Source organism: Ictalurus punctatus, chromosome 1 (genome assembly GCF_001660625.3).
Source record: "Ictalurus punctatus breed USDA103 chromosome 1, Coco_2.0, whole genome shotgun sequence".
NCBI lineage: Eukaryota > Metazoa > Chordata > Actinopteri > Siluriformes > Ictaluridae > Ictalurus > Ictalurus punctatus.
In genome coordinates, this window is record NC_030416.2 from 3,522,760 (window position 1) to 3,550,538 (window position 27,779).

The 27,779-nt window shown below is 40.8% G+C and overlaps 2 protein-coding genes across 3 annotated transcripts; one reads left to right on the forward strand and one right to left on the reverse strand.

The window, feature by feature from the left end:
* The first annotated feature begins 793 nt into the window (after window positions 1–793).
* On the forward strand, window positions 794–20,670 carry nlrc3 (NLR family, CARD domain containing 3). The gene is made up of 19 exons (XM_017471314.3): window positions 794–1,675; window positions 7,930–8,109; window positions 8,218–8,478; window positions 8,593–10,381; window positions 12,663–12,749; window positions 12,838–12,921; window positions 13,255–13,338; window positions 13,580–13,663; window positions 13,770–13,853; window positions 15,185–15,268; window positions 15,360–15,443; window positions 16,219–16,302; window positions 16,853–16,936; window positions 17,111–17,194; window positions 17,368–17,451; window positions 17,885–17,968; window positions 18,068–18,151; window positions 19,078–19,161; window positions 20,342–20,670. The coding sequence occupies exons 2-19, from the start codon at window positions 7,992–7,994 to the stop codon at window positions 20,430–20,432; spliced, it is 3,438 nt and encodes a 1,145-aa protein (XP_017326803.1). The 5' UTR covers window positions 794–1,675; window positions 7,930–7,991; the 3' UTR covers window positions 20,433–20,670.
* On the reverse strand, window positions 19,397–27,779 carry cluap1 (clusterin associated protein 1). Of its 2 annotated transcripts, XM_017471351.3 has the most exons (12): window positions 27,552–27,779; window positions 27,267–27,378; window positions 26,889–26,973; window positions 26,620–26,802; window positions 26,349–26,528; window positions 26,075–26,208; window positions 25,744–25,885; window positions 21,842–21,914; window positions 21,626–21,736; window positions 21,409–21,461; window positions 20,720–20,895; window positions 19,397–20,467 (listed from the first exon to the last, which is right to left on the reverse strand). In XM_017471351.3, the coding sequence occupies exons 1-11, from the start codon at window positions 27,571–27,573 to the stop codon at window positions 20,734–20,736; spliced, it is 1,257 nt and encodes a 418-aa protein (XP_017326840.1). In that variant the 5' UTR covers window positions 27,574–27,779; the 3' UTR covers window positions 19,397–20,467; window positions 20,720–20,733. The 2 variants fall into 2 exon arrangements, with proteins under 2 accessions (XP_017326840.1, XP_017326831.1); XM_017471342.3 differs by having other exon boundaries at window positions 20,458–20,895.

A 27,779-nucleotide genomic window follows, 5' to 3' on the forward strand; every position in this document is an offset into this window, starting at 1 on the left:
AAAATTTATTTATTTTTTTAAATCCTGGTCCTCATTAATCAGCTTTCAGTCACTCACATGTCTAACTCTACTCTATAATACATACCACTGTGTGTACTCTGACTTCATTCTCGCCACTGATTCTTTCTTGTGCATTATTTTCATGCTTCTTTACTTGACCTTAAGAACTGAAAGCTTGTACTTAAACTTTTAAAAGAGTAAAGAATTACTACACACCTGCCGAGTGTTTAAATGCAGCCCTAACTCCAGCGCTGTGTCCAGTGTTTTCATCATCTACTTGCTTCTGGTCAGTCGGTGGACTCCTGCCACGCAACAAACATACACCAGACCGAATTAAAGTATTCGCTTCAGATCTGGTCCAACGCTGGAACCGATCCGTTTTTACATCCGCCTGGATCTGCACCAAAACATATTTCAATCCGGCCAAGGTTAACACGTTAACCGAGAATATTGTTGCGTCTAACCCTGAGCTTGTGCGTATGCGGATATTATTTGGAACACGGACTTGGTTCGTAGGCACATCCTGTGTAGATGTTTACAGAATTGAAAAAGTAAACAAAATTATGATGGGTTTATTTTAAAACCCAGTGGTAGAAAAGTGCGATTTCTGGTTCGAACAGTTCCTCAACCTCAGCTACATCGCTCCAGTTCATGATGGGTCTCAACTAGAGATGTGCTCTGGACTGTTTGGTTGTTTTGATTATATATATATATATATATATATATATATATATATATATAATGATTTTTTTTTTTATCCCACTCTGCAGTTATTACTCTTGTTTGTACATGCCCTCGATACTTTCCCATAATATAACCGTACTAGTAGCATAATTTAAACCGACCGGTTTAAAAAAAAAATCGACCACATCTTAAATCAACCACATCTTTGTAACTGATTTAACTCGTAATCTTTGGCCAGACCGGTTTGAGCTGACTTGAAGGCTGTGGTGACTCCAGTAATCGCTCTTTACAACCATGCTGAGCAGAAAGCATGTCAAAAACAATACGTTTTTTATTTTTATTCATTTGCTGCTGCTGTTGTTTTTCACACCATTCCGTGTAAAACGCTTCAGACTGTCGTGTGTATGAAAATCCCAGCAGAGTGCGTACAGGTTGTTCAGAAACATCATCCGATACCGTGTCTCATTCTGCCTGTCTCTTTTCCTGTTCTCTCAGAAGCACTTCCTGCTGCGTGCCAGACGCTTGTGCACTCTGTTTCACTCTGTCTATCAAGCATGGCCAATTTTTTCAAAGACGTGGCACAACAACGTGCAGTTTGTAACTTTTTTTTTTTTCTTTCCTGAAAGCCCGTACAAACCAAGTGTGAACAGAGTTAATATGTAGAGACGCCTCGTGTGTGTCTGCATATGAAAGTAGACTGTGTGTGTTTGTGTGTGTGTGGCCATGCACAAGGGAAGATGATGCAGGTAAAGGCGGTGAACTAGTTGCTAAAGTGAAGTCGTGCGCACTCGAGTGCGTGACGCAAAGATGCTGCTGTCTTTGTCAAAGTTCTATCTGCATCACAGGAAGAGAGCGAGGTGTGACAGGAAGAAAAGAGCGAAAGAGGCAGACAAGACGGGTGTTGGTGCATGTGTGCTCGGAAATGCAGAAAGAGCAATAAAAGCAAAAACATGATCGCAGACGAAAGAGTGAATACACACAACTACACAAGGTGAGAGTTAGAATACTGCATTCTTAAAGTACTCTGCGTGTGTGTGCGTGCCTATAGGAGGGAACTGTGGGGTACTGGTGGTGTCTTGGACCCCTTTTGTATGTATTTATTTATTCATTTTTTTGGTTTGGTTCTTGATGTTTTCATTGTTTTGGACCAAATTTCGAATAAATGCTTACGGTATTTCCATTAGAATTCTATTCACTCTCAAATTCGAGCGTTTGATGTAACATCGCACGATCTTTGTTCCACTTCGCCGGTCGGTGTTCATTCATCTGTAGGCTTTTTTTCTACATTAACTGTTTTCCTGCTCAGTAACATTAAACCATTACGCTCGTTCCAGCTACGCCGCAAGGGCGAACAAATAAAATTTTTTATCTTTGCAGTAATAACTTACAAAAGCTGTGTAAACATTGAGATTTTCAGCACGAATATCAACTGTGTAAGGGAGGACTTCTCAAACCTGAGAGAAACTCTCGATCTGTTCTTCAGTATTAGTCACTTCTTTGTCAAATCATCATGACCGATATCTCTCTGACTATAAAGATGGATTTTTTTCATGCTACTGTTGTGAAGTACACATTCAAACAGGCCACATTTTCATTTAGAGTGGAGTCGCTATTTCAACCGCTTTTTTTATTTATTTATTGTATTTATTTATTTATTTTGGGCGCTATCCTGACACACTGCCGCTAGCGTAGGAGTTCAGCTTTCTTTCTCTTTTTTTCAGGGCGTTCCAAATTGTTGTATTGGCTATGCGTAATGTTTGTGCAATGGTTCTGGTCAGCTCTCTGGTCTTCACAGGTGAAAGCCAGGGCCGAAACCAAGAGTAGACATTCGGAGCTATTCATTCTTGAAATAATCGATCTAACATGGAACACCTGGGTGACAAGAAACACCCGTCAATCACCTGTCGTGTTCCAGTATTTTTTGAGCGCTCGAAAAATGGGTGGGTTCAAACAAACGGTGTCGGGGTTTAAGTTGTTCAACATTGGCCTCACCGTTCCAATAATAATTTCAGAGGGTGTGTATAATTTTAAAATAATTTGTTCAGGTTTTCAAATTATTCTCAATTGATTTTACCCAACCTTATGGGGGGGGGTTAACCTTAGAAGTAACCTTGACATATTCTTTTTATAAACCACAGAGGGTCAGTTGCTCTTCACTTTAAGCTTATTTAGAGAAGGAGGAAGGAAATTACACAAGGGTACATAAATGAATGTCTGAAATGTTGTGCTTTTTTTATAGCATGGTAGTGTGTGTATATATAGAACTCAGACAGTCTTGCACCGAATGCTGAACTATTCAGCTTCCACCGCAGATACGACCGAAAGTTCAAACCCTGCTGTGCAGCTTGGACCGTCTGACACCTGATGATGAAGTGGCTATTACGGTCATATTCCACTGGAATCTATAAATAGCCAATACGCAAGAAACCTGAAGAAAAATATATTGAGGAAATCATACATTATTAGACTTAACAAGAATTTAGAAAAACCTGAATTTTTCGAGAAATTGTTCCATCAATGATGGCAAGCCGTCCTGGTCCATATGCGGCAAAACTGCCCCAAACCATGATACTACCACCACCATGTTTCACAGATGGGATAAGGTTCATATGCTGGAATGCAGTGTTTTCCCTTCTCCAAACATAACGCTTCTCATCTAAACCAAAAAGAAAACAATAGCCTTCTGGCTTCTCCATGTGATCTTTAGCAAACTAGAGACAGGCAGCAATGTTCTTTTTGGAAAGCAGTAGCTTTCTCCTTGCAACCTTGCCATGCACACCATTGTTCTTCAGTGTTCTCCTGATGGTGGATTCACGAAAATTAACATTAGCTAATGTGAGAGAGGCCTTTAGTTGCTTAGAAGTTCCCCTGGGTTCCTGTCTGGCCTTGCGGGTTATTACACGCCTTGCTCTTGGAGTGATCTTAGTTCACTCTTGGAGTGATCTTAGTTCCACTCCTGAGGAGGGGAACAACGGTCTTGAATGTCCTCCATTTGTACACAATCTGTCAGAATGTAGATTTGTGGTTTCCAAACTCTTTAGAGGTGGTTTTATAACCTTTTCCAGCCTGATAAGCATCAACAACTCTTTTTCTGAGGTCCTCAGAAATCTCCTTTGTTCGTACCATGATACACTTCCACAAACAAGATCAGACTTTGATAGATCCCTGTTCTTTAAATAAAACAGTGCACTCACTCACACCTGATTGTCATCCCACTGCTTGAAAACACCGGACTCTGATTTCACGTTCAAATGAACTGCTAATGCTAGAGGTTCACATACTTTTGCCTCTCACAGAGATGTAATATTGGGATCGTTTTCCTTAATGAATAAATGCCCAAGTATAATATTTTTGTCTTATTTGTTTAATCGGGTTCTCTTCGTTTACTTTTAGGATTTGTGTGAAACTCTGATGTTTTGGGTCATATTTATGCAGATATATAGAGAATTCACAAACTTTCAAGCACCATTGTCAATTTTTGTGAAACTTTATCATACTCTTAATTCACTTTTTTGTTCATTTGCTATGCTTTCCTGTAAGAAAAACATACTGATGGTTTGAATGAAAATCTAAGGAGCACTCATCTGCTATGCTTGTATCATAATTTATGCATGAATTCATCATTTTAATTGTAGAAAAAATTGCTTCTTGAGACAAACTATATCTGATTGAAATGCTCTATCTTCTGATATTCTCTGTCTGGAAAAAAACAAACAAACAACAATACTGTTAATTAATAGTGTCAAATTCATGCTTATTTGTAATATAATACAGCACGAAAACTACAACTTAGTTATTTGTTCATCCATTTCTATACTCTGTAACCTCATTTTGCTTGAAATCAAAATTGTGACATTTCCTGACTGTGTCTCTGAACAGCACTGAAGGGAATGTAAAGTATTAAATTTTTTATTCACTGACCCTACAAATATTTCAGACCCGTGATGAAAAAAGCAACATCGACATAAAATATCTCGTTTAAAGAGTGAGGAAAGAAAGTTGTGACACCATTCGTATAAATCAGTAATCAAGTAATGAGCCAATAAAGAAATGAACACATGGATGGAAAAATAAAGCAAAAGAAAAAAAACTAACGTAAACAAATCAACAATTTGGTCAAATTTGGTCAAATCAACAATTTGGTACAAAAAAAAAAAAACAAATATGTAAACGACTGAAAAATAATAATGCAAACTAAAAGATAATGTTCCATCATGTGATAATCGAGTGGTTAATAAATCATTTCTTAATTGATGGATATCTTTTTTTTTCTTTTAGTCTTTGTATTAACTGTTTTGATAACCCAATGATCGATTCTGTTTAACTTCTTTGCCGATGTTAATGGGATGTTTTTATTACCATATCTACAAGCAAAAGATGACTACAATAGTCATACACCAGCTTATTATACTTCTACGAGAAGTATATTAAGAGAACATAGGTGGCCGTGACAAAATTGTCGTGCTTGTGACCAGTGTATTTTTATCTGGCCAGTACAGGGGTGTCGGGTCAGACAATAATCACGTCATTTGTTGATCGCTGTACCGATCGTTATGTGCTCAGCATGCTTGTGGATGTGTATTAAAGAAAAGTCGTGCCGTTTCCTTGGTAACCGGGTGTTTGTTAAAGCATGTGGCTTGTGAGGTTTGTGAGGTAGCGTCTGTCTGGGTCTTGAACGTCTTGAATGCATTCCCCCTGCTGCGATGCTCTGCATGCATACGCTGACATCCCAAGAGCAGCAAAAGCCTGTAGAAGCACAAAGTGTGTTATAAGCCACATGCATTGCGTGTGCAGAAATGAAGCAGCTATTTGTGTGTGTGTGTGTGTGTGTGTGTGTGTGTGTGTGTGTGTGTGTGTGTGTGTGTGTGTGTGTGTGTGTGTGTGTGTGTAAGACTTCTACAAGCCTGTAAAAATGGAGGGACTCTGCAAAAATGGGTGTAATTCCTAAATGGTTAATGTAATATACAGTGAGGGAAAAAAGTATTTGATCCCCTGCTGATTTTGTACGTTTGCCCACTGACAAAGAAATGATCATTCTATAATTTCAATGGTAGATTTATTTGAACAGTGAGAGACAGAATAACAACAAAAAAATCCAGAAAAACGCATGTCAAAAATTTTATAAATTGATTTGCATTTTAATGAGGGAAATAAGTATTTGACCCCTCTGCAAAACATGACTTAGTACTTGGTTTAAAAACCCTTGTTGGCAATCACAGAGGTCAGACGTTTCTTGTAGTTGGCCACCAGGTTTGCACACATCTCAGGAGGGATTTTGTCCCACTCCTCTTTGCAGATCTTCTCCAAATCATTAAGGTTTCGAGGCTGATGTTTGGCAACTCGAACCTTCAGCTCCCTCCACAGATTTTCTATGGGACTAAGGTCTGGAGACTGCCTAGGTCACTCCAGGACCTTAATGTGCTTCTTCTTGAGCCACTCCTTTGTTGCCTTGGCCGTGTGTTTTGGGTCATTGTCATGCTGGAATACCCATCCACGACCCATTTTCAATGCCCTGTCTGAGGGAAGGAGGTTTTCACCCAAGATTTGACGGTACATGGCCCCGTCCGTCGTCCCTTTGATGCGGTGAAGTTGTCCTGTCCCCTTAGCAGAAAAAAACCCCCAAAGCATAATGTTTCCACCTCCATGTTTGACGGTAGGGATGGTGTTCCAGGGGTCATAGGCAGCATTCCTCCTCCTCCAAACACGGCGAGTTGAGTTGATGCCAAAGAACTCCATTTTGGTCTCATCTGACCTCAACACTTTCACCCACTTGTCCTCTGAATCATTCAGATGTTCATTGGCAAACTTCAGACGGGCATGTATATGTGCTTTCTTGAGCAGCGGACCTTGCGCGCGCTGCAGGATTTCAGTCCTTCACGGCGTAGTGTGTTACCAATTGTTTTCTTGGTGACTATGGTCCCAGCTGCCTTGAGATCATTGACAAGATCCTCCCGTGTAGTTCTGGGCTGATTCCTCACTGTTCTCATGATCACTGCAACTCCACGAGGTGAGATCTTGCATGGAGCCCCAGGCCGAGGGAGATTGACAGTTCTTTTGTGCTTCTTCCATTTGCGAATAATCGCACCAACTGTTGTCCCCTTCTCACCAAGCTGCTTGGCAATGGTCTTGTAGCCCATTCCAGACTTTTGTAGGTCTACAATCTTGTCCCTGACATCCTTGGAGAGCTCTTTGGTCTTGGCCATGGTGGAGAGTTTGGAATCTGATTGATTGATTGCTTCTGTGGACAGGTGTCTTTTATACAGGTAACAAACTGATATTAGGAGCACTCCCTTTAACAGTGTGCTCCTAATCTCAGCTCGTTACCTGTATAAAAGACACCTGGGAGCCAGAAATCTTTCTGATTGAGAGGGGGTCAAATACTTATTTCCCTCATTAAAATGCAAATTAATTTATAAAATTTTTGACATGCGTTTTTCTGGATTTTTTTGTTGTTATTCTGTCTCTCACTGTTCAAATAAATCTACCATTAAAATTATAGACTGATCATATCTTTGTCAGTGGGCAAACGTACAAAATCAGCAGGGGATCAAATACTTTTTTCCCTCACTGTATATATTTTTTCGGTTAAACCCCTTGAATGAAGTCTGAAAGTCTGCTCTTCAATCTCATCTTGATCGCTTTATTTGAAATCCATCGTGGTGGTGTACAGAGGCGAAAGTACGGAAATTGTATCGCTGTCCAAATACTTATGGACCCGACCGTCCGTTCGGCACGCGTCCTTATTCGGTTCACTGTTTTTAATAATAGTTACGGGATAATAAAATGAATGATAAACGGAGACATTTAAACATAAATCACTTTAAGAGTGCGCTGTTAGAGGAAAATAATCAACAACCGAGTACCCAACCACAACGCCCTCTTTCCCATGTTGGAAACCTGACCGTTACAAATCGCCGACACAGAAAACTCTTTCCAAAATATGAAATAAATCTCCTTAGAGAAAACCCTAGTACTTAAACTACTACTGCTTGTTATTTATAGTTCGCAAAAGTGGTAACATCAGCCATGAACGTAGCTTCAGTGTACTCCACATAGCTTGTAGTTTGTTTTTTTTGTAGATTTATAGTTACTCTGCTTGTAATGGTTGTGCATTTTCCAAATCCACGAAACACCTTTTAAAGTGGATCTAAATAAAGGTATCTCATTGACTTTGTATGTACGACTCTAATACATTGTTTATTAAGTGAAATTTCTAACATGCCTTTAACTCTTCCTTTGAAACAGAGACATGGGTCAAAGGGGTGACCGCGAAATCGGCGTTTAACATCTAATAAACATACAATCACATGAACACCTACAGTATGTACACTGGGATGGAGAGGAACTCTCAAATTCCTTGGCAGGACGACTGCTACATGATTCTTAAATCCACTCCAAAATCAGGAACTCGCAAAAAAATGGATGGTAAAAACCAAAATACACACACACACACTCGGTTTCCTGTGTCATTATTAACAAGGATGATGTAATATCACAGATTAAATCCCATCGTGCTGTGTTTGTTTCAATCAGATGCTGGCTGGTTGCGTAAGAATCAGAAATCACTGCAGCGATTCATCACTGACCCGTTACTGGTGGGCATAGTCAACCACATGAGGAAGTCGGATGAGCTGAGCGCAGAAGGAGTGGGGATTATCAAAGAGGCGGGATCTCTGGAGGATAAAGTGCATGCGTTGATTGAGCTGCTGTTCAGAGGTGATCCGCAGGGCAGCACCCTCCAGACTTACCTGCAGAACTCGCATCCGGATTTGTACAACCTCATAACTCTGCATGGTGAGTGTGTGCAAGATCAACTTGCGAATTCAGAGGCAACGGTTTAAGTTCAATATTTATGTGCGTAAACGTAGTTTTATTTAGAGACGGGTCTCTCTTCTGCTTTCTTTTTAGACACTGTTGCTCAGCAACATAAAGACAGCCTCCTCCAGCAAGTCCAAGAGGACACTGAGATTCTACCCCACCAAGCACCCAATCAAACCCCTGGACCTGCCCTGTTACTGGTCGACGGTGTGTCTGATCTGCAACAGAGAGAGCATGATCTCATTCAAGTGTCAGTCAACAGAGGAGTGGGACCTATGCACAGTCGTCCACTGGGACTAGATAAACTCCTCGCTCCGCTGACGAGGGTTAGCACCGCCCCTCGTGTCACACTGACGGTAGGAGTGGCTGGCAGCGGGAAAACCCGATTGGTGCACAAATTCATCCATCAATGGAGTTCAGGGAAGATATTCCAAGACTTAAGCTTGGCAATTCCTATTGCGTGTTGGGAATTGAGCAGTCTTGAACGGTTGTCACTTGAGAGGTTGCTTCGATTGATTGTTCCATATGATAACGTTGATGTGATTTTGAACAGTCATGTCTGTAAAGTGCTGTTGATCTTTGATGGGTTGGAAGAATTCCGCTTGCCTCTGGACTTCTCAGAGGCCCCGGCTACATCAGATACACGTCGGGAGCTTCCGGTATCCGATCTTATCACAAACATCATCAGGGGCAACCTGTTACCAAGGGCATCACTGTGGCTTTTGTCAAGGCCTGGAGTTGGGGCAAAAGTACCTGCGGGATTGGTGGATCGTGTGACGGAAGTCCCACCTTTTTTGCATGATCAGATTCAGGATTACATAAAAAATGCACACGTGCCAGAGAACTCTTACACACAATTCCAGCAGCCCACTCGGTCGGATTCTGAAACGCAATCATCAGAGGACAAGTCTTGCCAGACATGGGCTCATCTGAGATCCCAGAAACCCTTGCTCATTCTTTGTTCAGTGCCTTGCATTTGTCACATTGTTACAACCACCTTGTCCCACCTTGTAGGGATGGACTTGGAGGATATACATCTCCCACGGACACTGACAGAGGTATATGCCCTCTACTGCTGGCCACGTCTCTCTTCCACAGATCCATCCGGCGGAAGCATCCGGAAGCCGCTGGGCACTCTCGGACGATTGGCCTTTTACAGTCTGCTGCGCCAACGTCATACGTTTCTTGAGAACGAATTACGAACTTATGGTATTGACATCCCTCCGCCACCAGGATCTCTGGGACATCGGATCCTTCAACGTGAGCAGAGCTGGTCCTCTGATTCGGTGTCATGGCGGTTTGTACACACTTCTGTGCAGGAGTTTCTAGGCGCGCTCTTCTACTATGTGTCCTCACGGCGTGGAATGTTTGATCTGTTCTCCGAGAGCAGCGTTTCATGGCCACGAATTGGCTTCCAAAACCACTATCGTGCTGCGCTTCAGAAAACTAGTGCGTCGACTAACGGCAAACTTGACCTCTTCATGCGCTTCCTCTCTGGCCTGTTGTCCTCGGCGGCCGGAGCTCTGCTGGGTGCGGCTTTGGGAGTAAGCCGAGAAGAGCAGGTGACCCAGCGCACGATGGCAATGACTCTGCTCCAGAACACAGTGACAGGATCAGGAGGCGAGGCGGTTAGCATGCGTAGTGTAGCTACAGTCGCCTGCCTGGCAGAGCTACAGCAGGGGGAGTGGATACGCTCTGTGGAGGAGGATCTGACTGGCTGTAGACTACAGGGGAAGCTGAAGGGTGGGGTTTGTGCAGTGCTAGCATATCTCCTGCAGGTGTCAGAGTCATGTGCCAATGAGACACACCTCTCAAACTGCCTGGACTTTGCCTCTCTCAAGCAACTACTCCCACAGCTCTTGTACTGCAGCAAGTTGAGGTAACACAAACACACCCACCACAAACACACCCAGACACACATATAATTTTTATCAATAGCGGTTTTCACATACACATTTCATTTTTCACACTTAGCCGTTCTTGGAAACCATGAAACACTCTGAGCTGTGCTTGTTTCACACCAGACTTCATATTACTAACTTTAATCACCAGTACAGTACAGTATGTACTAGGATGAAATATAACCATAGCAATATGAAGGTAGTACTTTAACAATATTTTAACAGAACAACAAAAAAAACAAACAGAAAAAACACTCACTGTTTGCAAATATATACACTGTATATACAGTCCTCTCCAAAAGTATTGGAAAGGCAGAGCCAATTCTTATGTTTTTGCTCTACAATGAATTCATTTGTTTTTGAGATCAAAACATATAATATATATAATATAAGATGATAGATCAGAATATCAACTTTAATTTCCTGATATTTACATCTAGATGTGTTAAACTACTTAGAACATGGCACTTTTTATAGCAGACCATACAATTTTTAGGCAAGCAAAAATAATGGGACAGATAGTCTTAAAGTAAATAACACTTGATATTTGCTTTCTATAACCGCATCAAGCAGGTGACAAAATGACATGACCAAATTATTCTATTTTATTTTGTGTTGCTTTTCCAGGCTTTTACTACAGCTTATTTCAGTTGTTTGTTTGTTTTACGGGGGTTCTCCCTTCAGTCTCCTCTTCAGGAGGTGAAATGCTGCTCAACTGAGTTAAGGTCTGGTGATTGACTTGGCCAGTCTAAAACCTTCCACTTTTTCCGCCTGATAAAGTCTTTTGTTGAGTTGGCAGTGTGATTTGGATCGTTGTCTTGCTGCATGATGAAGTTCCTCCTGATTAATTTGGATGCATTTCTCTGTAAATCGGCAGACAGAATGTTCCTTTAAACTTCTTAAATGATTCTGCTGCTACCGTCATGAGTTACATCATCAATAAAGATTAATGAGAAGCATTAATTCCAGAAGCAGCCATGCAAGCCCATGCCATGACACTACCTCCACCATGAGGTTCACAGATGAGCTTGTATGTTTTGGATCTTGAGCAGATTCTTTATTTCTCCACACTTTGGCCTTTCCATCACTTCGGTAGAGGTTCATCTTGGTTCCAGAACCTTTGTGGCTCATCTCTGTATTTCTTTGCTAATTCTAATCTGACTTTCTGATTCTTACTGCTCATGAGTGGATTCCAGCTTGTGGTATGGCATCTATATTTCTGCTCTCAAAGTCTTCTTCAAGCGGTGGATTGTGATACCTTCACCCCTGCCCTATGGAGGTTGTTGGTGATGACACTACCATTCGTTTTTGGATTTTTCTTCACAGCTCTCACAATGTTTCTGTAATCAACTTTGGTTGTTTTCCATGGCCGACCTGTTCCATGTCTGGTTGTTAGTACACCAGCTGTTTCTTTCATTTTCAGGACATTCCAGATTGTTGTATCGGCTATGCCCAATGTTTGTGGAATACCTCTGATCTCTGATTCTCAAAATGGCTTGCTTTTCTCCTATAGACAACTCCTTTGGTCTTCAAGTTGGTTTATCCTTTTTAACAACAAATGCAGTCTTCACAGGGGAAACCGTAGGGCTCAAACCAAGAGAAGACATTCAGGGCTATTAATTGTTTAAACAGGACACACCTGGGCAAGAAACACCTATCGGTCACATGTTCTTGAAAAAATGTGTGGGTTCAAACAAAAGTTGTCAAGTTCTCAGTTTTTTTTAAGATATCTGGATGTAAATATGAGGAAATGAATGCTGAAATTCTGCTCTATTGCTTCATAGTCATCTTTTGATCTCTGACACAAATGTCTTCAATGTATAGCGAAAATGATAGAATTGGCCTTGCTGTTCCAAAACTTTTGGAGGGGACTGTGTTTATATGGTGAAGTGTGGTGCATCCCTGTGGTTTCTGGGCAAAACACGGACTATGTCTGGCAGGGTAACCAAGGGGGTTGTGGGTTGTGTATAGAAAGTCAGTCCGTCCATCCAAGATTCTTGTTAGCGAGGTACCTCAAGAACAATGGTTAAATGTTCGTAGGATTTACATGGAATCATCACTGTAATCCAAACAGGGTCAAGGTCACAGCAACAAGGCGCTGGAGGCATCCTCGTTCATGCCGTTGGTGTCGAGTTCTACTTGTTGTTATTTGTGATACGGATTGAGCATCTGTCTTATATGAAATGTCTTCATTGTCTTTGTCTTGTCCTAAGGGAATGCAAACGTTTGCATTTTACTGCATGTGTGTGCATTTTTCAGGATGGAAAATAATAAATTTAAGGACGATGCAATGGAGCTCCTGGGAAGTTTGCTAAGCGCCAAAGACTGTCATATTCAATCACTAAGGTACAATGTTTGAACCGTACGTATAGATATATATACTGTATATCTCTACTCTCTGGTGTTTCATTAAGCTCTCTCTCTCTCGCTATAGTATGGCAGATAGCTCGATTAGCAGTAAGGGGATCAAGCCACTGAGTCGAGCTCTTCTGGTCAATCGGACTCTCACCACACTGGAGTAAGTGTTCAGTGTAACCTTGTGTGTGTGTGTGTGTGTGTGTGTATATATATATATATATATATATATATATATATATATATATATATATACCTACTGTGCCATCACTAATGGATGTTTGAGTTAAGTGATTTCAAGCATCATTCATAGGGACACAAGAAAGTCATTGGATTGGATTTTATCCAATTCCCTCATCCTAAACTTCATTATGTGCAACTTGGACCTGATCTGAGAGTGAAAAATCAGATAATATACTAACTTCGTGGCTCGTCCAGCTTTTATTTGTCCCGACACATGGCCTCTTTATTTATTTTACATTTTTTTTATTAACAGTCTCCATGGCAACAACATTGGCACCAAAGGAGCAAAGACATTGGCCGATGCGCTGAAGATGAACCAGGTTATCGTGTCAGTCAAGTGAGTTCCACTGAAATACAGTAGACGTTATAGATATGCAAGTGTATACTAATATAGACATTGTATATTACATTTTATGTCCTCAGGACACAAAAACCTGGACAGTGTTACATTTGTAATATGAAATATTGGCAGTAATCTAAACTAAACTGAACACAAGATCTAAATCTATAGAGTAAATATAACTGTACAGTGTTGTTGTGTATTTATATTTGTGTGTGTGTGTGTGTGTGTGTGTTAGTCTTCAAAGTAACCAGATAGGGGACGAGGGAGCTCACGCACTGGCCGAGGTTTTGCAGTCAAACAGAAAACTCTCCACACTAAAGTAAGTGTGTGTTGCATTTACATTGAAATTGCATTATAATGTTCCCTTAATTAATTTCAAGAATTTTTTTTTATGTTATAATGTATTTTGTGTGTGTGTGTTTCAGTGTTAAGAAGAACAGTATAGGCCCAGAGGGGGTGAAGAAAATTGCAGAAGCACTCAAAAAGAACCAGATATTACAAGACCTCAAGTATGAAACATGCTTTTGTGACACTTCACATTAAGGTTCACTTGGGTAAGGAATAAAACATTTGTGAGCATGCTGTTACAGGATATTAATTAACAGTGAAATGGTGCGATGCCCAGCGTGAAGAGGAGTTCTTTTTACCACCCTGAAGTTGATGTTTGTCCTGTAACAGCATGCCAAAAAGTGTTGAATTCCTCTTATACCATGACAATTTGTCAACAATCGGCATTTTTGTTTTTTTTTTTAAAAAAAATGTAAAAAGTTAGTTCCTGTTAACACTTATGTTATAGCTTCTTCTCTTTTTTCTCTCTTGATGAAAAAAGCAGCTTACCACATAACTGAGAAACCAACAGCAACATCTGTATCGCAGCTCGTGTTACATGATAGTTGTGCGGTCATAGAAAATGAATCAAGCAATCATCATTAAACACATTAGCGTAACGTAAATTCTGCACAAATACACGCTCAGTACATGCCAGTTGTATTAACTGATGTTTGATTAAAATCCCGACTACACGTTGAGCTAATTTTTTTAATGTGTTGACATTTTACATCTATAGTACGCTAAGTCATGGTAATGTTACTTTATGCGGTTATTCTCGGTCTAATAAAGACAAAAACCTAAGGTAGGTTAAAACGAGCATCTTTTAATGTCGGTATTACGTTAATAACCTAACCTGTGAATTATTAATGTTATGTTATTATGATTTTTTATGTTGAAAATCAAGGTCGAGTTAATGTAAATATAGGCGTGAATAATGTTCGTTAATTAAGAGAATCTTAACGCGTTAACACCTAGAGTGTACTCTACGCTGTTTATTAATTACTAGATCAAGCTAGATACACTCGCTAAACCAGTGTATTAATCAAGTTCAGATTGGTCGTGCTTGCCCTTATGCAAAATAATAATAATAATAATAATAACAAGTATTTAAGCTGAAGTTTTCTCAAAGTATGCTAATGTATACTCGTGAAGCAGCAAAGTAAATTAAGCATCAAGTATACTTACAGTTTTCTTTTATTATACTAGCATTTCTAGCCATTTTATATGTATTACATATTCCAGTTTGCTTTAATTAGGTCCAATTTAAGCGTGTTTTATGGGAACAATTGTAGTCCTGGATAGAATATGCTCAGAATAAATGTTTTAATGTATTTGCTATTAAAAGTATTAACGGTGTACTAAGGTATAATTTATATTCGTATTACTTGATTGATTTTTGTTAACGTTTGTCAGTGTTAACTAACGTCATGAATTAAGCTACTACTAAAGGTATTCAATTTTCTGTTCACGTGCATGCTTGATTATAATGGAACATTTGCATTTATCTCAGTGTGTCTGGAAATCATTTGGGAGATATCGGCGCACTAGCGTTGGCTCAAGCACTAGCAGTCAACCATACACTCCAAACTCTCAGGTATTATGTACGCGTGCACACGTACACACAATTGTAAATGTCAGCTTTAACTCCACATCGCTCATGATCGCTTGCTTTCTGTCTCCATCAGCCTCCGGAGTAACTCTGTTAGTGACAGGGGGATGAAGGCTCTGACTCAAGCCCTGTGCTACAACAAGGGCCTCACTAAACTCAAGTGAGTATGTGTGTACACACGGGTTTTTAATCTCCTTCCAGATCAGGGTCCAAATTTAAAAAGGAAAACCTGAAATTGTGTGACATGTTTTGTTGGGTTTCACGATGAAAAGTGTATTTTTTTAAAAATATATATATACACAGTATCTCACAAAAGTGAGTACACCCCTTATATTTTTGTAAATATTTGATTATATCTTTTCATGTGACAACACTGAAGAAATGACACTTTGCTACAATGTAAAGTAGTGAGTGTACAGCTTGTGTAACAGTGTAAATTTGCTGTCCCCTCAAAATAACTCAACACACAGCCATTAATGTCTAAACCGCTGGCAACAAAAGTGAGTACACCCCTTACATTGTACACCCCTTAAGTGTCATTTCTTCAGTGTTGTCACATGAAAAGAAATAATCAAATATTTACTAAAATGTGAGGGGTGTACTCACTTTTGTGAGATACTATATATATATATATATATATATATATATATATATATATATACAAACACACACAACTGTGAGGCCATCTGTCCAGCGGCTTAAGCAGGACAATGATCCCAAGCACACCAGGGACAAATTTCTTCATTTAAAAAGGAAAGTGTAAGACATTTATGAGACATTCTGGGCATTTATGAAGGGTAATAATTAGGGTATTAAAGGAAAACCTGAAATAATCTGATATTATTGGGGTCCTCTTAATGTAAATTGGATTTTCATTTTAAACAGTACTATGCTATATTATGTGTGTGTGTGTGTGTGTGTGTGTGTGTGTGTAGCCTTAGGGAGAACTCCATCGGAGTTGAAGGTGCTCGAGCCATCGGCCGAGCTTTACAAGAGAACCACACACTCCGGGAACTTGAGTGAGTACATTCCTCGCTTCTCTTTTACCGTATCGTAAACTTTAATGTTTCAGATTTCCGTCTGTATTCCTATAGTAAAGAGTCCTATTGCTTGATTTTACGCTTATGTGAAATAGAAGCCAATTGAATTAACGAGCAGAACAAAAAATAAAAAAGGAAACACGAGGTAAATAAAGACTGTGATTTTGCTCATTTAGTCTCCTCTACTACAGCGCCCCCTACTGGTGGTGGTTTCTTCCATTTCTACACTCGTCCAACTTTATCCCTGCGATGGATTTTTCAGGCTTTTTAACATTGTTAGTTTTAAGCTAATGTAAGTGTACCTTGCAGTGGACAGCAAAAACAACAACAACAACAAAAAACAACTTTTAGTTAAGAAAATATAGTACTTCATTTTCCTACATCAAGACACAGAGCTCAATCGGGCAAAAAATCCAGGAATCTTAAACAGTGGGATTTTTTTTTTTCCCTTCTGTGAAATTTCAGTAGTATTCTAAGTTTGTTGGGACAGCCCCAGGGATTTCTAAATATATTTGTGTGTGTGTGTCAGTCTTACAGCGAATCTTCTTAATGATGAAGGTGTGAAAGCCATCGCGGCAGCAGTGAAAGTCAACAGAGCTCTGACTTCCTTGCAGTGAGTCTCTCTCTCTCTCTCTCTCTCTCACACACACACACACACATTTGTCCCGCATCTTAAGAAACACTAGTTTTGCAGGATTCACATTCTCTAACTGTTTGTGTGTGTGTGTGTGTGTGTGTGTGTGTGTGTGTGTGTGTGTGTGTGTGTGTGTGTGTGTGTGTGTGTTAGTCTCCAGTGGAATTTCATGAAGGCTGGTGCAGCTAAAGCTCTAGCTCAGTCCCTACAATCCAACACGTTCATCCAGCTCCTGGAGTGAGTAGATACAGAGCCATCTCTATCCAAGTCTAGTTTCATTTTTGTCCTGGTATTGTTACTCCTATGGAACAATAGGTGCCTAAAGTGTTACTACTGTGAATAGTTCTTCTTTCTGATTGGCTGATCGAGGGTGTGCATTAATCTGCGTGTGTGTGTGTGTGTGTGTGTAGTCTCCAGGAAAATGCTCTGGGTGATGATGGTGTCGTCTCACTGGCAGGCGCGCTGAAGGTTAACTCCTCTCTCATGGTGCTCTAGTAAGTTAAACACGCACACACACACACACACACACACACACACACACACACACACACACACTTGTCTTACTATCCTTGTGAGGACCTTCCATTGAGAAAATTATTTAATTCCAAATAATTAACAAATAATTTAATTCCAAATAATAAGAGCCGAAGGCTCTTATTATTTGGAATAAGATGTTTTCATTAAAGCTGCAGTTTTGGTAAAACTCCTTGTAGGCACAAGCCAAACAATTCTATCCTTGTGGTCATCAATGACATTTGGTCCCCACTAAGATGTAAAAACATGCCCACACACACACAGCAGGTAAAAGTGCAGCGTGTGGTCTGGCAGTAAGCCTTAGAAATAGGTCAGGTTCCAGGAAAAGGCCTACATTTCAACTTCCTGTCTTCCTTGAAGAATGTACGAGAGTGTGTGTGTGTGTGTGTGTAGTCTTCAGGGTGTGTCGGCGGGTGAAGCGGGTGCTGTGGCTCTGGCTGAAGCTCTGACGGTCAACCAAAGCCTCCACACGCTCGAGTGAGTCCGTCTCAATCGCAGTCATAATCTGTATACTTAATTTGCTGTCATGCGTCATCTTAAAATAAATAATAAAATCTGTTCTCACCTTGTGATCAGTCTCCGCGGTAACTCCATCGGCATGGGCGGGGCCAAGGCTCTCTCCAGCGCGCTGAAGACCAATCGTAGCTTGAGAAGTTTGAAGTGAGTAGTGTGCTGTGCAATATTATTTACATTTTTTTAATATGCTACCATTTGTAAGTATACCTTGATACCTTGACACTAGCTTCAAAACGAAACTATTATAATAAATAGTAATGCGTTTGAAAAGTAATTTTTATAATATACTAAGCGACGTACAATTTATTATGAAAGTTATAACCAGATGAAATTATGCTCGTACTGATTTGCGAGAACGGTCAGGACTTGCGTCGCTGTCCTGTTTTTCCTTGCAATGAGCTCTCGTGGGATTTTCAGCTGACCTTCACTATCGGTACTAGTTGCTACCTAAAAGAAATACAAATGAGAATCACTACAGAATCTTATCCTGAAATATCAGCGAACAAATCATTATTACAAAATGGCAGACATGTTCTTTTTGGGGCGTTCGAAAAGGAACTTTTGGGGCTTTCAAGATGGGAATTGGGAATACATGACATGCTCGCCAATCGCATAGCTAAAGTAACCGGAACACTGTTGCTAAGCAACTAGAAGATGTAGGTGTAGGAAAAATGCTAGCTAATGACTAGCTCGAACATAGGCTTTACATGGGGTTTTTTTTGGGGGGGGGGGTTGTTTTACTAGGTTTATAGGGTGCCAATATTTTCACATTCTCCAGCAGATGGACCGAAGAACATATCTATTCACCGCTAATAGTTAAATCGTTCTGACATGTCACCATCAACACTGCTCCTGGTGCATACTATGACAAAAGAACGGCTAAAACAGTCGAAGAACCTAATGGAAGAAACTCTTTGGCTGTACTAGGATTCGAACTCGCAACATTCTGGTCAAATGCACGGAACCTCACTCCTGAGCTAGCCGCCGAGAAATAAAATGCTTCGAAAATCTCTGAGGGATTTTATTTATCGATTTATTTGTTTTAAAGCATGTTTGTTTATTGTGTGTAGTCTTCAGGAGAACTCTTTGGGAATGGATGGAGCCATCTTCATTGCCACTGCTCTCAGAGGAAATCATCAACTCACTTATATCAAGTAAGTTCCCTGATGTTAACAGTTTGCAGTGGTGGCTTAGTGGTTAAGCGTTTGGGTTACTGATCGGAAGGTCAGGGTTCAAGCTCCAGCACTGCCAAGCTGCCACGGTTGGGCCCTTGAGCAAGGCCCTTAACCCTCTCTGCTCCAGGAGTGCTGTATCATAGCTGACCCCAACTTCCTGGCATGCTGGGGTATTTCGAAGAAAAGAATTTCAATGTATTGTAATGTATACGTGCCCAATAAAGACTCATTATCATTGTCATCATTATCAAAATTCATACAGTAGAGGAACTAGAACTGGATCGGGAGTCAAGGACTAAAGTCGATCGTTCATTAAAAACAAACCACATAAGGTACGTCGTAACTAGTTAACAGAGATCAGAAATTTTCCATCACCAAAGTGCCTTATATGGTGCCTGGTTTTGTAGTTTATCCTATAATCCCATACGTTTATCTGCCCCATGACAAACAGTGGAATTCTGCGAGGTGGCTGGAAACAGAGTAGGCTTGTTTACTGCACCTGCCTAGGAGTTACGCGCTTCAGTTTAGAACTGAACGTTAAAACTCGCTCGTACTCGTGAATAGTCCGTAAATCTTAGCCGGTGTTTTAATATTAATACCGGGAGGTTCATCGAAGGCGTCAGGAATAAAACCGACATCCGTGGCCGGAATCCGGTGTCGTTATGATTACAGCAGGCGGTTACGGATCCAAGCGCGAATAACTGGGATATCCATTTGGGATCATGTACAACAGCAGAACGGAAAGCGGGCGGAGCCGCTTTCGGATGAATTTCATTATTTCCAGTCACGACGCAGATGTTCTGCACTGTTATGTGTCTCAAGAGACCTTGTTAGGAAAATCAAGCTCGCGAGGAAAAGCGAACGGAGGGAACGGAGCGTACTTGGACCGCTCGCTAGTACCGAGTGTTCCTCAGCATTGTTACACTCATGCTGTTGTGTTTAGTTCTGTTTGAACGGTGGAGCAGGCTGCCAGTCCTCGACTGAATTCAGCTGCTGTTTGAGTGTTTTTATAAGATGTCTGTAGACCTTTGGAGTTCTACTTTACCTGTTGATGTCTAGTCACTAATTAGAAGGCAAATCACAAGACTTGTGTGTGTGTGTGAGTGAGAGAGAAGAGAGGAGTCATTTGCATGCATGTTTAAATTTGTGAACTTTTCAGTCTTCAGGGTAACGGAATTGGCGAGTCAGGAGCGAAGGTCGTTTCGGATGCCATACGATCTGACGCGCCAGAGTGTGTGGTGGACATCTGATGAGAGCACGCGCGCACACACGCTCGAGCTGCAAGCTGTACAAATTACAACCATTTATTTAATTATATGGATTAATATTTATTATTATTATGTATCAGTGATGGTTCTATTTCTTACTGTATAATATTGCATACAATATTTTATACTGCGGTTTATTTCTTTAAAAAAAAAATAAAAATACAATAAACATTCCTGTCAGCTGAAGCATTTTATAATAAACTGTTTAAAAAAAAAAAAAGTGTAACAACGTGTGTGTGAATTTATTGCATAATATTACATTACATTACATGGACTATAGTAGTTAGAAGTCATTGTCACTCTCCTCCAGGATCTGAGGTTGCAGTGATCTGGTTGGTCGGTTGTGCGTGGAGGCGGAGCCTTCCAGACTGTCGTTTTCTTCGTCGAGATCTTCATTTCCCTCGTCTTCGTCGTCATCGTCCACATCGATCTCGCTGTCGTCCGACTACAGGGACCGACACGCAAAAAACGGTTACGAGGTTGCTAGCTAATCAGTTGAAGGGTGCAATCGGATTTATTGTAAGCTCCGCCCTTCGCAAAATCAGGGTAGGTGACCTAGGAAGACTCTCGAGTGTCCACGTGTTTACGGCAGGTAAGGGAAAGGGAGGAAGGTTCTACTAGTGCACATTCTCTCTCACACACACACACACACACACACACACACACACACACACACACACACACACACACACACACAGTAGAGACATCCAGTGGGCTGTTGGGTTCTTGGGGTTTAAATAACTATGCGAACTGCTACACACACACACACACACACACACACCTGTCGTTTCCTCCGCCTCCGGCGAGAGCCGGGGCGATGCGGCGTATCCTTTACTCTGGGCTGAGTGAACGAGTGTGAATGAGAGAAAGAGCAAAGCCACGCACCAGAGACAAAGGAAAAAAAAGATATACAGTTTATATATACATATATATTTCAACGTGTTTTGTCTTGACTCACTTCATCGGAGTCGCCTCCCTGCATGTTGCCAATGAGACGTCCACCAGCTCGACCTACAGCAAGAAATAAATAAATTAATAAATCGGGATCGCTCGCCAAAAATGAACTACAGCAACACTAACTGGACAAAAACAAAACTAAAACGGATCTTTTGGGAATCGTTTGTGAACCGTTAGACCACGCTGGACTGTGCGGTGTGTGTTTGAGCTTCAGGTACCCGGTATCTGCGCATGGCGAAGGGGGAACGGTTTGGACGGTCGACCTTCCTCGATGTCGCTGTCCGAGCCTTCGTCTTCTGGGATCTCCATGTCGGAGTCTTCCTCTCGCACTAAAACGAGAAAAGTGGCGCTTGACTGAGTGCAAGGACGTGTCGATGTGAATTACTGTGAGAATGTGTGTGTGTGTGTGTGTGTGTGTGTGTGTGTGTTACTACCTCCACTTGTCATGAGCCTCCTGTCCTCCTCACGTAGCTTGATTTGCATCATTTTCATGGAATTTTCCGTTTCCTAGTACGACACAGAAAAGTATAATATGACGCAACAAAGTAAAAATGCCTCGCTTCGGTTTTTCGTTTATCAGAGAGATATACTTTGTATATATTGTAACCTTAGTTTTGACAGGTATAGGTCAAAGGTCAAAAAGATACACATTCTAACTCTCTATACCTAGATCAAAGGTCATGATCATAAAATATTTATAGTTATGTTAAATCTGGATCACATCCATTCGTTACCATACATGGTGCGGCCAAGTGTTTTCCACCCCACACACGTCGCACACATGTTCTTTCTAACACTCTGTGGTAGGTCATAAAAATATATATAGTTATGTTAAATCTGGTTCACATCCATTCATTACCATAGCTGGTACGGCCATATGTTTTACACCCACACACGTTGCACACATGGTCTTTCTAACACTCTGTGGTAGGTCATAAAAATATATATAGTTGTTCTCAATGTTCTCAATAGTGATATGACCAGCAGTGGACTCGTGTATAGGCTACACCCGCTAATACATTTGATGGACTATTTTGCACTAGTACACGTAGCTAATGCTAGTCATATTTAGCAGTGTAATTTGAATATCTACTCTTTAGTTTACCGTAGCAGTGGATAAGAAGGAAAAAATTTCATTTGACAAATCTGCTCATCTAGAGAGGGCTTTTCATTTGTGCTATAGGAAAGATAAGCATGATTACATTTCTGCTTATTCATGTAAACCTCAACTACATTGTGTAATCTAATTTCATGTATTGATACATTTTTTTATTTTATTTTTTTTAATTTTTTGTCATTCGCACACGTAGCTTTCTAGCTCCACAGCCTTTGGACTGTGGATAGTTCTATGAGAGAGATCAAAGTAGTAGACACAGAGTGTTTATTTTTTGTCTATATTGCTCATTTCATTCAGTGCTTTAACGTCTATAAATCCTGCAGAGATGTTACGTATGAGATTTGTAATGTAAATCACACTGGATTTTACTTACTATTGTTATAAAACTTAAAGGCAGTCATTTTTCCTGGTTTAAAAGACTGCATTCTACTGCAGACAATCTAAATGGAAAAACGTAATTTTAACAATGATTGTCAACTTAACAACTTGTGTTCATAATCATGTTAATTTAGTACAAAACACTTAAATTCCTTTTAAATAATGTGAAAATAAAGTGTGTTTGTGTGTGTCATATTTTTGTTTGGATGTGTAATACACATGGCCGTACCATGTATAGTAACATTTGTGTCAGGAATGGATCGGAACCCGATTTAACATAACTAGTAACGTTTGTGTCAGGAATAGATGGGAACCCAATTTAACATAACTATATACAGTGGAAAAAAGTATTTGATCCCCTGCTGATTTTGTACGTTTGCCCACTGACAAAGAAATGATCAGTCTATAATTTTAATAGTAGTTGTATTTGAACAGTGAGAGACAGAATAACAACAAAAAAATCCAGAAAAATGCATGTCAAAAATTTTATAAATTAATTTGCATTTTAATGAGGGAAAAAAGTATTTGACCCCCTCTCAATCAGAAAGATTTCTGGCTCCCAGGTGTCTTTTATACAGGTAACGAGCTGAGATTATGAGCGCACTCTTAAAGGGAGTGCTCCTAATATCAGTTTGTTACCTGTATAAAAGACACCTGTCCACAGAAGCAATCAATCAATCAGATTCCAAACTCTCCACCATGGCCAAGACCAAAGAGCTCTCCAAGGATGTCAGGGACAGGATTGTAGACCTACACAAGTCTGGAATGGGCTACAAGACCATTGCCAAGCAGCTTGGTGAGAAGGGGACAACAGTTGGTGCGATTATTCGCAAATGGAAGAAGCACAAAAGAACTGTCAATCTCCCTCGGCCTGGGGCTCCATGCAAGATCTCACCTCGTGGAGTTGCATTGATCATGAGAACAGTGAGGAATCAGCCCAGAACTACACGGGAGGATCTTGTCAATGATCTCAAGGCAGCTGGGACCATAGTCACCAAGAAAACAATTGGTAACACACTACGCCGTGAAGTACTGAAATCCTGCAGCACGCGCAAGGTCCGCTGCTCAAGAAAGCACATATACATGCCCATCTGAAGTTTGCCAATGAACATCTGAATGATTCAGAGGACAACTGGGTGAAAGTGTTGTGGTTAGATGAGACCAAAATGGAGCTCTTTGGCATCAACTCCACTCGCCGTGTTTGGAGGAGGAGGAATGCTGCCTATGACCCCTGGAACACCATCCTCACCGTCAAACATGGAGGTGGAAACATTATGCTTTGGGGTTTTTTTTCTGCTAAGGGGACAGGACAACTTCACCGCATCAAAGGGACGATGGACGGGGCCATGTACTGTCAAATCTTGGGTGAAAACCTCCTTCTCTCAGCCAGGGCATTGAAAATGGGTCGTGGATGGGTATTCCAGCATGACAATGACCCAAAACACACGGCCAAGGCAACAAAGGAGTGGCTCGAGAAGAAGCACATTAAGGTCCTGGAGTGGCCTAGCCAGTCTCCAGACCTTAATCCCATAGAAAATCTGTGGAGGGAGCTGAAGGTTCGAGTTGCCAAACGTCAGCCTTGAAACCTTAATGATTTGGAGAAGATCTGCAAAGAGGAGTGGGACAAAATCCCTCCTGAGATGTGTGCAAACCTGGTGGCCAACTACAAGAAACGTCTGACCTCTGTGATTGCCAACAAGGGTTTTTAAACCAAGTACTAAGTCATGTTTTGCAGAGGGGGTCAAATACTTATTTCCCTCATTAAAATGCAAATTAATTTATAAAATTTTTGACATGCGTTTTTCTGGATTTTTTTGTTGTTATTCTGTCTCTCACTGTTCAAATACAACTACCATTAAAATTATAGAATGATCATTTCTTTGTCAGTGGGCAAACGTACAAAATCAGCAGGGGATCAAATACTTTTTTCCCTCACTGTATATATTTTTATGACCTATCTCAGAGTGTTAGAAAGAACATGTGCAATGTGTGTGGGGTGTCTGGAATACATATGGCCGTACCAGGTATGGTAACGTTTCTGTTACGAATGGATGTGATCCAGATTTAACATAACTATATATATTTTTATGACCTACCACAGAGTGTTAGAAAGAACATGTGTGCAACGTGTGTGGGGTGGAAAACACATGGCCGCACCATGTATGGTAACGTTTCTGTCACGAATGGATGTGATCCAGATTTAACATAACTATATATATATTTATGACCTACCACAGAGTGTTAGAAAGAACATGTGTGCAACGTGTGTGGGGTGGAAAACACATGGCCGTACCAGGTATGGTAACGAATGGATGTGAACCAGATTTAACATAACTATATATATTTTTATGACCTACCACAGAGTGTTAGAAAGAACATGTGTGCGACGTGTGTGGGGTGGAAAACACATGGCCGCACCATGTATGGTAACGAATGGATGTGATCCAGATTTAACATAACTATAAATATTTTTATGATCATGACATTGATCTAGATATAGAGAGTTAGAATGTGTATCTTTTTGACCTTTGACCTATACCTGTCAAAATTAAGGTTACAATATATACAAAGTATATCTCTCTTTTATCTCTTCATGGGTAGAACGAGTTCGAAACGTAACGGAGAAGTTATGTTTAGTTCGCCATCATTACAGCTTTGTATCAGTGCATTACTGTAAGTGTGTACTACTACTAATAATAATAATAATAATAGTAAGTGCTATTAATATAGCTGGACGGTGCGATTTGCAGGGCCCAAGCACCGAAACAGCTCTTTTTTTTTTACTACGTTAAAATGACTGTGTCTAGAGCATTCGGTCCACGTGGACAGAGTGTGTTGTACCTCAAAGCGCTCCTGCTCCAGTTGGTGGTACTCGTCCAGCTGCTGCTCTAGGGAACAGAGGTTGTGGAATTTCTTCACGTATGTCTCGTACTGCTTTTGCAGCTCCTCCTCGATCTTCTCGTACTCTTCCATGAACGCCGGCCTGCGCGCAGGACCATGATCTCATCTCAGAGTGTATAGAGTTTGTAGCTGCATGTCAGTGTGCTATTTATATCTCTTAATGCTCGAAATAGCCATATCTGTGGTGGGCGTGGTCTAAACCACAAGGGTATTAAATATAAATAAATAAATAAATAAATAAACAAACAACAAATGTGTGTGTGTGCGTTACCGAACACTTTGAAGTGTCTGTAAGCGTTTTTGGTTTCTCTCCAGCTCTTGTTTTTTCTTCTCGATTTTGGCGTCCAGGCTTGCCTCGTCGGACGCCACGTTATTCAACATCTCCTTGGTCTTCTGCACATTCTCCTACAGACAATTAGAAGGCTATTCAATTGATATTATATTACATGAACCAATCAGAATGCACATTCACTTGACTCTGTTGCGTAGGGCATGCGGTATCTGTGAATCATGCTGTGGGTGCGCGCGTGTGTGTGTGTGTGTACCATGACGTCTTTCACAGCCACTCGGAGCGCTCGTTCCACCTCAGCGATCTCCAGCGGTCTAGCGATGGCAGCAGTCCTGCTCTCTCTCAGGTCCTCCTCGCGCCCCAGGAGGTCGTACAGCGATGCCCCCTTTGCCGTGATCTCGGAGCCGAGCTCACGCGCTGCCTTTAAATCTGCTATCTATGCACACACACACGCAAACACAATTAAAACGATAACAATAAGGACAACGTTTAAGCAAACACACAACTAGAGAGTAAACACCGCTCACCTTGGATGCCAGGTTGAATTTGAATTTGCTGCTGGGGTCGTCGGAGCTGGGCTCGTCAGCGCCCGTCTCGTTGGTCTTCATGGCGTTGTAGAGGACGCTGGTGATCTTCAGCATCTCTTTCACCGCGTAGCCGTCCGCCTGGTACAGACGCTTCAGGTTCATTTTGATATGAGCCTTTGTCGCCTGTGAATATAAACACACACACACATCTATAAACGTCGTCTTCTCACCAGCCTCTCCTGTCTTCTCTCTATTGAAGTTTATAATACCATAAACTGAGCCACGGCTTTGATGAAGAACACTCGGTCCGACTCCGTGTCGATGTCACTGGGGATGTCCATCTGTGGCTCGTACCTGCGTGAGACAAAAACACTCAGTTTCATTTTTAGGTGTGTATTTTAGTTTCCATTTTAAAATGTTTAAAGAGCCATTTTCAATTTTTCAAATTTAGTATTAAACTTTGGTATTATTAACATTCTATATGTCTGAATGTGAAACTAGTGTGTGTGTGTGTGTGTGTGTGTGTGTGTGTGTATGGGGGTATTCATTGGATAGATATGAGGGCTATATATATATATATATATATATATATATATATATATATATATATATATATATATATATATATATATATATATATGCATCACCTCTTGACAAGCCACAAGAGGATCTCTGCGACCAAAGGAAAATTCGGCGTCCGGAAGTTCTCCATGGAGATCAGTCGAGGGTAGCCGAGCGCGCGCATCATCTCTGTAAAATCTACGAACAACAACAACAACAACAACAACAAAACACCCAGACGTGACATAAAATCCCAAATGAGTCCACTCCAGTTTCAGGGTGTAACACTACAACATGCAGAGAAGGTCATGGGGGCGAATACTTATGCAACGCACTGTGTAACGTACATATAAATAAAATAACTCGCTTACTTCTTAGATCTCTGAACGACATGGTTGATTTCTCCCCTTTTTTCTCCCAGTGCACTTCAACAGAATAAATGCGAGAAAAAAAATTGTAATATTATGTTGTTGTTGTTGTTGTTGTTGTTTTTAACAACAAGGTAACTATAATTATCCAGCTAGTTCGCTCAACATTTTACTGTATAACATAACGCCGCCATCTTATAGCATCTACAGCTGTATCCGTCACTATAGCAG